General features: G+C 37.7%; 1 protein-coding gene across 2 annotated transcripts in view; it reads left to right on the forward strand.

Moving 5' to 3' along the window:
- Positions 1-14,029, forward strand: part of Pclo (piccolo presynaptic cytomatrix protein) — a 340,751-nt gene that overhangs the window by 142,478 nt on the left and 184,244 nt on the right. For both annotated transcript variants that reach the window (XM_028776071.1, XM_028776072.1), the window contains exon 7: positions 183-2,200. In XM_028776071.1, the coding sequence (XP_028631904.1) occupies positions 183-2,200 (2,018 nt within the window). The remainder of the gene's footprint in view (positions 1-182; positions 2,201-14,029) is intronic.

Consider the following 14,029-nt stretch of genomic DNA (forward strand, 5'->3'; position numbering starts at 1 on the left):
CTGTTGTCGTTGCCTGCATGTGCCTGCATGTTCAACGTTGCTTTTCTTCCGCATCTAATTAGGTTAACCTGTGGATTTGCATGCAGTCCCATTCATTGCGCTCATCAGGATAAAAGGGCTTTCAGACCCAAACAGCACCATTCATTCTAAGAACTGGACTATAACACTACCCTGTATTTCAGGTGAGGTAATGGATTATTCAAGCAAGACTACAGGTCCATACCCAGAAACACGCCAAGTCATTTCGGGAGTTGGGATTAGTACCCCGCAGTATTCCACAGCAAGAATGACTCCACCTCCTGGACCCCAATATGGTGTGGGAAGTGTTTTGAGGTCATCTAATGGTGTTGTCTATTCTTCAGTAGCAACTCCAATCCCCTCCACATTTGCTATCACCACTCAACCTGGCTCCATTTTCAGCACCACGGTCAGGGATTTATCTGGCATTCATACAACAGATGCAATGACTTCCTTATCAGCCCTGCATCAAAGCCAGCCAATGCCTAGATCGTATTTCATAACGACAGGTGCATCAGAAACAGACATCTCAGTAACCAGTATTGACATCAATGCCAGCCTGCAAACTATTACTATGGAAACTCTTCCTTCTGAGACAATGGACTCGGTTCCTACCTTAACCACAGCGTCTGAGGTGTTTTCTGAGGTGGTCGGAGAGGAAAGCACTCTTTTAATTGTCCCTGATGAAGACAAACAACAACAGCAACTTGACTTGGAGCGAGAGCTTCTGGAACTGGAGAAAATTAAGCAACAACGCTTTGCTGAAGAACTGGAGTGGGAACGTCAGGAGATTCAGAGGTTCCGAGAACAAGAGAAGATCATGGTTCAAAAGAAGCTGGAGGAGCTGCAGTCTATGAAGCAGCACCTTCTCTATCAACAAGAAGAGGAGCGGCAGGCCCACTTCATGATGAGACAGGAGACACTAGCTCAGCAACAGTTACAGCTTGAACAGATCCAACAGCTGCAACAACAGCTCCACCAGCAGCTTGAGGAACAGAAACTTCGCCAGATCTACCAGTATAACTATGACCCCTCTGGGACCGCTTCTCCACAAACCACCACTGAACAGGCAATTTTGGAAGGTCAATATGCTGCTACAGAGGCCAGTCAGTTTTGGGCCACTGAAGATGCCACTACAACAGCGTCTACTGTGGTAGCCATTGAAATACCACAGAGCCAAGGATGGTACACGGTTCAGTCTGATGGTGTGACTCAGTACATTGCCCCACCTGGCATCTTGAGCACTGTTTCAGAGATACCTCTGACAGATGTTGTTGTAAAAGAGGAGAAACAACCCAAAAAGAGAAGTTCTGGAGCTAAAGTTCGGGGGCAGTATGATGAGATGGAGGAAAGCGTGGCCAATGATCCACGGAATTTAAAAAAGATAGTGGACAGTGGTGTGCAAACTGACGATGAAGAAACTGCTGATCGGAGTTATGCAAGTAGGAGAAGAAGAACTAAAAAAAGCGTTGATACCAGTGTCCAAACTGATGACGAAGATCAAGATGAATGGGATATGCCTTCTAGGTCCAGGAGAAAAGCGCGAACAGGGAAATATGGAGATAGCACGGCAGAGGGTGACAAGACCAAACCCCTTTCCAAAGTCTCCAGTGTAGCAGTTCAGACAGTCGCAGAGATATCTGTGCAAACTGAGCCAGTGGGAACCATAAGAACACCTTCCATACGAGCACAGGTGGATGCCAAGGTAGAAATAATTAAACACATTTCAGCGCCTGAAAAGACTTACAAAGGGGGCAGTTTAGGATGCCAAACAGAAACAGATTCAGACACACAGAGCCCTCCATATCTGGGTGCCACATCTCCACCCAAAGACAAGAAACGCCCAACACCTTTAGAGATTGGTTACTCTTCTACTCACCTTCGAGCAGACCCCACTGTCCAACTGGCTCCTTCCCCGCCCAAATCTCCAAAAGTCCTTTACTCACCCATCTCACCACTTTCCCCAGGCAACGCCTTAGAACCAGCCTTTGTACCTTATGAAAAACCCCTCCCTGATGACATAAGTCCACAGAAAGTACTCCATCCAGATATGGCTAAAGTTCCCCCGGCAAGCCCTAAGACAGCCAAGATGATGCAGCGTTCAATGTCTGACCCCAAGCCTCTGAGTCCAACAGCAGACGAAAGTTCCAGGGCTCCTTTTCAGTATTCCGAGGGCTTCACGGTAAGAGGGATTCTATTCAGTTAGAAGACAGTGGATGAGTTGATGTTAATCATGTGTTTGCAGATTTAGAAGGTAACGAAACTAGCATGTAGTTAGATACTAAAATTGAGGGAGGACGGTGTGATGATGAATGTGATGGGTGGGTACCAGGGAATGGTGGCAGAAGGAAAGACCGTATTCACTTAAAAGCTGTATGTTAAGACAAACTGAGGACAAAGCTTGTTGTTTTGTGAAGTTTGAGACTAAAGTTCTGCTTTAATATCAAAATGTCTGAATTGTAGACTGCTGGCAGTGTATTTTACTAGCATTCCTTTTACGCACGTGATGAGATAAACATTGAATATAAACAAACAAGGCTGTGGATGAAGGATGATAATGCATTTAGATCAGGTGTTCCAAGTCTCATTATTGGAGTGTTGGTCAAATGCATGTGGACAGTATCTTCTCCTAGCCAGGATATTTACTGTAAAAGCTTAACATAAACCCGTTGACCGAGATGAGGACAGATGGAAGTACAATGCATTCGGTCCAGTTCACCCATGCTTATTTTATTTGTGGCAATTTTCTTAAACTAACCTCAAATGAGCCTCACTGTTAGGGTTTGTAAAAGTATAACTAAATTTTGTTTTAACAGTAGAGGTTATTTTATGGGACATACTTTTGCTTCAAGGGAAGAAATAGACATGTGAGGCATGTAGAGATTCTGTAGATGTGGATGAAAAATGTTAATTAATCATAACAGCAGGTATACTGTAATTAATCAATCAATTATATATGGCTTAAGTATGAGTTCAGTTTTGAAAAAAAATTTTTTTCAAATTAAAGATTTCCCTAGTTGCAGTAGTTTTTTTTTTTAAACTCTGAGGCTTCTAAATTCAAGCTGCTATTTCTACTGATCTCTATGTTAAAAAGTGGCCATAGTCTATATAACATAATATAGTCTGTTCTTATATAGCTATGTTTATAATCATATTGATTAAAATTTTACATCTAAGTTTTCCAGACTTATGGTAGCTTATTATTATTTTCTGTATTTTCTTCTTTCTTTTTCTGAATTATTTGTTTATTTATTTACTTTACAGCCCAGTTAAAGCCCCCCTCTCTTCTTTCCTCCCAGTTCCACCATTATACCCACTCCTACCATTTTCTCCCCGCCCCCTCAGGGAAAGGGAAGTCCACCATGGGTACACACTCACCTGGTACATCAAGTCAGAACAGAACTCAGCACATCCTCTCCCACTGAGGCCAGAGGAGACAGCTATGGGAAAGGGATACAAAGGCCCACAGCACATTCAGAGACACCCCCCACTCCAGTAGTTAGGAGACCCACATAAAGGACAAGCTGCATATCTGCTACATATGTGTAAGAGGCCTAGTTCCAGCCTGTGCATACTCTTTGGTTGGTGGTTCAGTCAATGTGAACCCCCACGGGCCAAGGTTAGGTTACTTGGTAGGTTTTCTTATGGTACCCTTGACTACTCCAGCTCTCTCATTCCTTCCACCACTCTTTCCACAAGTCTCCCCGAGCTCCACCTATTTGCCTGTGGTTCTCTGCATCTGTTTCTATCAGGTGCTGGATACATGAAGCCTCTCAGAAGACAGTAATGCTGGTGTCAGGGGTTGGCTCTCTCCCATGGAATGAGTCTCAAATTGGGCCAGTCATCGGTTGGCCCTTACTTTAAACTCTTTTCTAACTTTCTCCTTATGCTTCTTGTAGGCATAACAAATTTTGGGTCAAAGGTTTTGTACATGAGTTGCTTGGCTTTATCCCTCCACTGGGAGTTCTAACTGGGTACAGGAAGTAGTCATTTTAGGCTTCTTACCTCACCCCCACTGCTAAGAGTCTCAGCTAAAGGAACTCTCATAGACTCCCCGGAGCCTCTCATCACATCTCTCTGTCACAACCTAGAAATGTCCCCCTCCAACAATTTAGATTCGGTCATCTGGCCCTCCCTCCCCAGCTCTCCCTATACCTGATAACCCCATTCCTCTCCCATTACTTCTCCCACTCAGCTCGCTTCCTTCATCCACCCCTGGTAACTATTTTATGTTCCCTTCTGAGTGAGATTTAAGCATCCTCCCTTGAGCACGCCTTGTTTCTTAGCTTATTTGAGTCTGTGGGTGTATCATGAGTATCCTGTACTTTATGGCTAGTATCCACTTACCAGTGAGCACATACCATGTATGCCCTTTGGGACTGGGTTATCTCACTCATGATGATTATCTAGTTCCATCTATTTGCCTGTAAAATTCACGATGTCTTTATTTTTAGTGGCTGAATGGTATTCCATTGTGTAAACTAACCACATTTTCAGTATCCATTCTTCTGTTGAGAGACATCTGGGTTGTTTTAAGTTTCTACTAATACAAAAGCTGCTATGGACGCAGTTGTGCAAGTGTCCTTCTGGTAAGGTGGAACATCTTCCAGGTATATGCCCAGGAATGGTATAGCTGGGTCTTGAGATAGAACTATACCCATTTTTTTTTTTGAGAAACCAGCAGATTGATTTCCAGAGTGGTTTATATAAGTTTGCACTCCCTCCATTGGAAAAGTGTTCCCATTACCCCACATCCTTGCCAGCATGTGCTGTCAATTGAGGTTTTTGGTCTTAGCCATTCTAGCAGGTGTAAATGGAATCTCAGAGTCATTTTGATTTACATTTCCCTGATGACTGAGAATGTTGAACATTTCTTTAAATGATTCTCAGCCATTAGAGATCCATCTGCTGATAATTCTCTGTTAATCTCTGTATCCCATTTTTAATTAGGTTTTTTGGCTTGTTGGTGTTTAATTTCTTGAGTTCTTTGTATATTTTGTATATCAGCCCTCTGTCAGATGTAGAGAAGATATTTTCCTCATTCTGTAGGCTGCCATTTTGTCCCATTGATGTTGTCCTTTGCTTTACAGAAGCTTTTCAGTTTCATGAGGAAGCATTTATTATTAATTGTTGCTCTTAGTGCCTGAGCTGTTGGTGTTCTATTCAGGAATTTGCTTCCTCTGCCAGTATGTTCAAGGTTATTTTCCACTTTCTTCTCTGTTAGATTTAGTGCATCAAGGTTTATGCTATCGTCTTTGATCCATTTGGACTTGAGCTTTGTGCAAGGTGATTATTTGCAAATATGGACTATTTGGATTCATCTACATTCAGACATACAGTTAGACCAGCACCATTTGTTGAAGATGCTTTCTTTTTTCCAGTGTATGTTTTTGGCTTCTATGTCAAAAGTCAAGTATCTGTAGGTGTGTGGGTCTATTACTGGGTCTTCAATTTGATTCTATTAATAAATCTGTTTGTTTGAGCTCATGTCCACTTCCACTCTCAGCATTGTGACCCCATCTAGTTTAGACTTCTGCAGTCCCTGTGTCTGTTGCCACAATCTTTGCAAGTTCATATGTGCATTAATCCTGTTCTGTCTGAAAAGCACCATTTGCTTGGTCTCTTCCATCCCCTCTGGATTTTATAATAATTCCAGCCTCTCTTCTACAGAGTTAGTTCCCTGTGCCCTGAGAAGAGACATTTGATTGAGGTATTTCATTTAGAACTGGGTTTCCCAATGTCTCTCACTATCTACACATTGTTTAGTTTTGTGTCTCTGTATTAGTTCCTATCTATTGCAGGAGGAAGTTTCTCTCATGACTGAATAAGACATTGATCTATAGGTTTAGGAGTCAGCCTTGGCAATAGCCTGAATAGTTTGGGGGTTTCAATGAGAGCTCCTTTGGCTAACAATCCAATTAAATGAAACCCATTTTGTATACTGGAAGTTTAGGTTAGTGACAAAGGTTGTCGAATCACAGCCTTGTCTCTCCCTACATTTGGTGCCTCCATTTAGATTTTATTTTAAGAAGCTTCTACTGTATATAGGTTTCCATATGACCCCTCAAAAATAGTTGTACTTTTAGTTTCCCTTGTCCATATTCCCTCCCTGTCTTTGTTACTGTTCTATTGGTGTGAAAAGACATCATAGCAAAGACCACCTTTACAAAAGAAAATATTTAATTAGAGGAATGCTTACAGTTTTAGGGGGTTTGTCCATGACTGTTATAGCAAGAAGCAGATATGCATGGAACTGTAGTAGTACCAAAGAGTTTTATATCCTTAGCCAAGTGTAACGGGCAGAGAGAAAGAGACACTGGCCCAGACATGTCAGGTGAAATATCACAGCTAGTGACATACTTCCTCTAACAAGGTCACACCCATTCCAACAAAGCCACACCTTCTAGTACTTCCCAAACAGTTCCATTAATTTGCTTATATACACTTTGATCTTAAGTCTTACTTCCACCCCTAAATTTGTAAATCTTATTTATAAAATATTACTATAATCATATAGTAGAATATACATAATAATATGAAATAATATTCTCATTATCTAGTAGAATATACATAACATATATGAAATGATATCTAGTAAAATATAAGCTCAGATTTTATTTATGAGGAAGGATTTTGGTAATTGGATTCACAGCATTATATAATTGCATAGCAAAATGCCTGATTGAAAATGTTTAATGCACTGCTTTGTTATGAAACTATTTCCATTCTTTCCAGATTGGAGGGTTTCACAAATTTTTAGCTACTACTAAAACAAAAAGGAAAAGTTAAGCATGAAATAAATAGATAATATTCACCTACTTATTAAATTTGTATAACATAGTGTTATATTATTCCATTCTGTTTTATCCTGTTTCATTTTTCTATCTCCTGGGTGTTTAACATTGGACTTGTTCAGAGTTTATTGCAATCTTAATTTTTAAAGTTTATTTGTGGGGTATCTATAGCATCTGATCTAGGAATATTTTGTAGTTCAGAGGAAGCAAACCATGTTCCCTGTGTCCTTTCTCTTCTAAATGAGACCGATTTGCATCGCTAACCCAGGTAATCTATAACTACAGTAAAGAATGTTAAGTCAGAATGTCAAGAGAGAAGGTGACATTAGCCAGTGCAAGAAAGCAATGTAAATCCTAAGAATTTCCCTCTGGCTAGAAATATCTGAGTTCATTCAGAGATTCATTTGTCTTGAAGAATAACAAATCTTTAATGATTTGTTCATTAAAAAGATGATATGTTTCAGGAAAAGAAACAATTAAACATTCCTCAATAATGCATAATACATTTTGCTCCCCCCCAAAAAAAACCCCAACCAAACAAATAAGACTATTGTTGAATTTCTCTCCATGGCCATAGATCACCAAAGTGTTAAAACTGTTTGGTCCTATAGCTGCGTCCTCAGGTAATGCTGTGTCCAATTTTCTGAGGAACTGCCAAACTGTTTGCCAGAGTGGTTGTACCAGCTCGCAACCCACCAACAATGGAGGAGTGTTCCTCTTTCTCCACATCCTGGCCAGCATCTGCTCTCACCTGAGTTTTTGATCTTAGCCATTTTGACTGGTGTGAGGTTTATCTCAGTTTGTTTTGATTTACATTTCCTTTATGACTAAGGATGTTTAACATTTCTTTAGGTGCTTCTTGACCATTTGAATTTCCTCAATTGAGAATTCTTTGTTTAATTTAGCTCTGTACCCCATTTTTTAATAGGGTTATTTGGTTGTCTGGAGTCTAACTTCTTGAGTTCTTTTATACATTGGATATTAGCCCTCTATTGGATGTAAGATCTTAACAGGAAAATCTTCATTAAAATGATTTTTTTTTTTAGAAAATAAGCCAGGATCCTTTAGAAAAGCATATTAATTCATGAACTGAATGTTACAAAAATACGTTTTGCTTCACTGATTACTGTTTTATAGGTATTTTTTAAAATCTTATAACCCATTAGTCTATGCTAAGAGTAATTTCCATAGCCAAAAATTGAGAAAATCTGTTTTTATCAAAATTTTGTTTTTACATTCTTTCAAAATGTAAAGATTAAGAAGTAATGGCTAAGTGGCACTTGAAGAATTTTTAATCGGATTTACTTTCTGGTACCTTTTAAGAAAATGCAAAGTGAAAATCGCTCTATTAAAACTGATTTTGCTGAAATCATATTTTATAGTGATATATAAAAAATTTACTCACGTTTTAAAGATACAAGTGTAGACACTAGAATCATCATCTTTTCTAGGTCTGATCTTTCATTATTTCTTATGTTGTCCACATATTAGCCAGAATAAATCTTATGTTGTAAAATCTAACTATGTTAAAATTAAAATAGGCGACAATATATTATATATTCGTGTTTTTCAGTATATAGCAGTAAAATAATGGTCATTAATAATTAGCAAAGTTTCAAGTCATGACAAAATCAACTAAGTCAAATGACTATATCAATATAAACTTCAGCTTTCTTGTTTTCTCAATAATAATGCAATTTATTATAATAAATATTTAAGAGTTGACTTAAAGTAAATCTCAGAATACTGAAGGAAAAGCCATCTTTGAATCTAACCCAGAAATCCATAAACCAGTTTTTCATTTATGGAAGCAATCATTTGTCTATGAATACTCAGAGAAATGCACAATAGGGTTATAGTTCATGGATTATCTATTGAAAAACTTTGGACATGCTCATTTCTACTTCTGTGTAGAACTGGGATTAGAAAACAAGTTTAAGAACTTAAAATAACAGGAAAATATGATGTGTCAATTTTTATCTTTTAGAGAAAACTATAGAATGCTTCTTGACAGTAGCTTAATTAGATCCCTAATCAGTTGCAAATTGTACTCTTATAAAGAACCAAATAATCAAAGAACATAGGAAATGTGTTCTATCAGCAAGGACTTTACAGTAGGATTTAAGTTTTACAGGTTTTAGAGATATATTTCAAATTTACGAAGAAGAAGTATTTCATCAATTGCAAACATATAGAGATAACAAACATCTCTTGGAGCTAGTGAGATGGCTCATGGAATAAGGTGCAGATACATATAATAAAGAAAAAGGTCAGTCCCCACTCATTGCCATTTGGCCACCACATGCCTATTGTGACATGCATGTGTCCATATACATTACCATACCAAAAAAATGAATTGACAAACATACAAGCAAACAAAAACCCATCTCAGATTTATTTTAATGTGTTTCAAGGTTATGTTCTAGGATAAGGAATAATTAAGATGGAAACAGCAAATGATGGAAATCCATGTGGCTTTGAGGTTAGCTATTATAACAATTTCAACACAGAATGTCTTTCTCAGTCCCATGTAATTCAGGGTCACTTTTAAAATTCTCATCACCGTCCTCAAAGCTTTTGATGTTCAGTGACTACATAGATCTTCATATTGCTAATGATCTGATGCTTGGAAGATGTTATACAGAAGCCTCACAGATCTAATACTTCATGTTCAGAAGAAACATCCATAAAGAATTAGTTTATTGTCTACAAAATGGAGCTAATTGTATTCAGTTGAAACTGACAGTGAGTACATAGCTTGGGAAAACATTGGATTTGTTGCAGCTGCTCTCTGTGGAGAAATGATTTGTTCTTAAGCTCACTAAATAACCGGTACACTATGCTGCAGCTAACACCCCTGACTATAGAAGAATGCTCTCTGGAAAAAGTAGGAAATGCTTTCCAATTTTCAGATTTGCATTTATAGCCTCATACAAGTTATCATTTTAATATTTAGAATTTTGTTAGTTTTATATTTTCTTCAGATTTCCCACACAGATGATTTAGCCCATTTTCCAATAAATGAATATAGTCAGGTGGCACATAAGATCATTTTAATCTCAAAGAAAGTAACATTATATACCAGTAAATCATATTCAATATCTCTAGGTGTGCAGTGCCCTGTAAATATTAAATTGGTTAGAAATGAGAAAAGAACAACTGTCTGCAAATTAAAGAGGGAACTGTTTGACTCCCATTTCCAGCGTATAGTCAGCCCATCTGGTTACTCTAGACCTCACTCTCTCGGCTACGCTGATCTCACACTCCTGGACCTCTTAACACCTCAGCCCCTCTTGGGTGCTGGGATCCCAGGGTAATTGAATTATTTAAAGGAAATTAATCATTTCTCTCTTGTTCCTTGATATACTATTCTATTCCACGTCTTCAAAGGAGATTATAGAGAGTAATTCTTGTTTTTCTGTGTGCAAACATTATCTCATGGTACTTTATGTGGTTTCCAAAGATTTAAAACTCCATTTCCTGAAAGTAACCATATCCTGAATACATATATCTAAGGAGCAAAAAATGAGCTTGGGTGGACTCCTCTATCCAGTAAGATCCTGTAGTTATGTGATTAAACTGGGAGACAGTGCTAGCTTGTTTTAAGCTCATAGTACAAAGCCTTTTCATTCCAGTAAATTCACATTTATACTATGATATATTCTTCAATGAAAAATGCTGGACTATAAAACAAACTAAATTTTGAGTAGCTTTGTTTAATTACATGTAGACGAGACAGTGGGAGCTCTAAGTAGAACTGAAGTAGAACCTGCTGGGGGCTATATTTGTAAAACTTATTTTAAAAAAGAAGAATAATTGTGGGTTTTGTACTCATTTGCCATTGATTGTGTAAAATATGCAGTGTAATATTATGGCTAAAGCTAGATGAATTTTCCTAAAACATATTAAGCATAATCGCTCTTAGGAGAAACATTTACTATCTTTAGCACTTGAATAGTTAAGAGTCAATTCAACCTAGATGTAGCATTTTATATTTTATTATACAAATAAGCACATTTTAAGTGCTGACAGAGATGATTATTTTACACACAAAGATAGATTTATAGGTGGAGTCACTTTATTTTTAATTTCACTGCTAGGAATCAAGTCCAGAGCCTAGATAGATAATATACATATTTCAAAGGATGTTTTTAGTTTTCTGATAGAGAAATATGAAGATCAGTGACTGAAGACATAGTTTATGGTATCCTAAATATGTAGTTACAGACTAATAAAATGCAGAAGTATGGCAGGTAGGCATTATTGAGGATTGTTTTGTAAACTTCTGGCTAGTTAATAAATGGAAGAATAAAGATCCTTGTTAGGTGAATGTAACAATCATAAAGTATTTTCTTGCTAAAAAAAAATCTTACATTAAAAGTGAACTTTTGAATTAATATCCACTAAACTATAAAACAATACGCAGTGATGAAAGGGATCCACTCATAAAGTTATAAAGTACTGTGAAGGGAACAGCCATACAACTACCCAAAGGCCAAGACAGGGAACCTGGTCTGCTCCACATACCTTTGACCCTTCTAGATCACAGTCTCTTCCTTAACAAGTAATAGACATAATGATTGTTGTGAAAATAATTTATATTTCTTTATATGTTTTCTAAATGGACTCCATATAGAAGATAGCATATGCCTTAAACACATAGCTTTTCAAGGTTTAATTACATGAATTTTAATGTTCATGCTGTTTTATATTGATATTCATCTTCAAATACTGATTTCCTCTTTAACTCAAGAACAGGTTTTTATAATGTGCAATTCATATCAAATTAACCATTTAAAAGTAAAGAATTGGGTTTTTTTAGTATATTTATAATACTGGGCAGTCACAAGCTCCTCTATAAAGTTCTAAAACATTTCATCATATCAAAACAAATCCTGCACCTCCTCAGAGGTGACATTCGATTCCTGTCTCCCCTTCCCTTCTGTCAGCCACCAGTGTTTTATGTCTATGATGTTTCAGCTTCTCAGAGTATACATGTAAATGGGCTCATATGAGACGTGACCTTGTGTGTCTAGCTACTTTCACTTTGAATACTATTTCCTACATCCATGCACGGTTTAGCAATTATCAATAGTGTGTTTCTTTGTACTCTTGAAATCCATTGTACCATACACTCTCCAATTTGTTTATTTCTCCATCTCTTAATGGAGATTAGGCATCATGCTGGTATGCATCTAAATGTTTATGTGTTCATTGAAGTCCTTGCTTTTATCCTTTGGATATGTACTTGGGAGCAAAAGTGATAAACATTATACTAGTTCTACATTTAACTTTTGAGACTCTCCCTTAGCACTTAAGACTTTCACATTCCTAGCAGCAATGTGCAATCATTACCATACGTCTACCTGCTCCCCAGTGCTTATTCTCCTTAAATGAAAAAGACATAGCCATCCTGCTGGGTGTAAACTAGTCTGAAATTGTGGCTTCGATTTTATTTCCCCAGTAACTAATGATGATGAACATTAGTTCAAATGTTTCTTGGCATTTGTATTCTTATTCTCATTTGGAGAATGCAAGACTGGTCAAGACTTTTGACCCGTTTTTAACTGAATTATGTAATGATAATAGTTTTAAAAAGCCATATTTTCATATTAATGGGTAAAGGCAACCAATATAATAGGTAGCTTGTAAAATTATCAGTTACTTGGGGATTAAGGTGTATGTGTTTAGATATTTTAAATGGGTACTGGGATAAAACTACCAAATAATCTCAGCAAATGATTTTGTTTATCCTACTTAGAGTAAGATCAGCTGCCTCCACATAAAATCCATGCTACTAACGTTTCCAAGTCTGAAATAGAGCTGGTTCTCAAGTTTCTAAGGATGAATTCACTCATTTAAAAAGAAGAACATACAGAAATCAAAGACCACTTAACATTCAACTCAGTTTGACAAAAATCCTGACAACTTATGCTTCTGACATGCACTTCTTGTACAAAACATCCTGTGCCTGTGCTTGTTTGTACATTTGTGGAAGCATTATGACATAATGTCAACTTTTCCTGGTCATATAGGAGTGTTTACTTGTACATCAGGAATATCACTAACCAACTGTCAGGAAGCAGTGAACTCAGCCATGCTCCCAAGGAGAGCTGCAATGAAGACTGGAACCTGGCTAAGAAATGGGAAGACCGCCTAATACTTGCCTTCTCCCTCAGAGCAAGCTCTCCCCTTGAATCCCTGTTCACCCTGAGAGTAGCCAAACCAAGAAGAATTTACAATGTTTCTCTGAAAATTCTAACTTTGAAAGTAAAAGTATTCCAGGATGATTGAAACAGAGATACATACTAAGGTTTCAACCACAATCTTGACATACAGTAAGAACAGGGATGTGTGGGATGCAGGGGTAAGACACGAGTGTGCAGGCCTGTGCCTTCACCTGCTGATTCATTTCCTTACCCCCAGACACTGAGTATCATATCTAGTTTATAAACAGTAATTCTGATAGAAAAATTTTACTTTGTTAAAATGAAGAGAAGCATCAGAAAGGATGATCCACTTTTTTCAAACTATTCTGATGCTATTTGCAAACTACTTCTTAAAGCAAACCATAGCTATAGCATAAGTTAAAAATAGGCTTAGGATCAACCAGCTTGCAATTATAGCACTTGAGATGATGTCTTTTCTTGGCTATACATATTTTGGAGAAACTATTACATTTTTTTTCAAGTTTTAGATTTAATACAATGATGATGTTGTTGTTGATGATGATGATGATGATGATGATGAGGAGGAGGAGGAGGAGGAGGACAATGATGATGATGGCTCAATCTCTGAGAGCTCCCAGGGGTCCAAGTTAGTCGAGTCTCTTGGTATTCCTGTGTAGTTCCTATCTCCTTCAGGTCTTTCAGCCTTTCTCCAAACTCTTCCATAATACTCTGTGACCTCTGTCCAACGTTTGGCTGTGTGTCTCTGCAACTATTTCAGTCAGCTGCTGGATAGAGTCTCTCAGAGGACAGTGATTCTAGGCTTCTGTCTGCAAGCATATCAGAGTATCATTAGTAGATTCAGGGACTGGTGCTTGCCTGTGGGATAGGTCTCAAGTTGGGCAGGTTATTGGTTAGTCATTCCTTCAGTCTCTGCTCCTTCTTTGTCTCTGCATATCTTTTAGACAGGACAAAGTTTGGTTCAAATGTTTTGAAGGTGAGTTGGTGTCCTTATCTTTCCATTATAGGTCCTGCTTGGCTAAAGGAAGT

This window comes from Grammomys surdaster, unplaced genomic scaffold (assembly GCF_004785775.1).
Source record: "Grammomys surdaster isolate TR1022 unplaced genomic scaffold, NIH_TR_1.0 264, whole genome shotgun sequence".
In the NCBI taxonomy this organism is placed as follows: Eukaryota; Metazoa; Chordata; class Mammalia; order Rodentia; family Muridae; genus Grammomys; species Grammomys surdaster.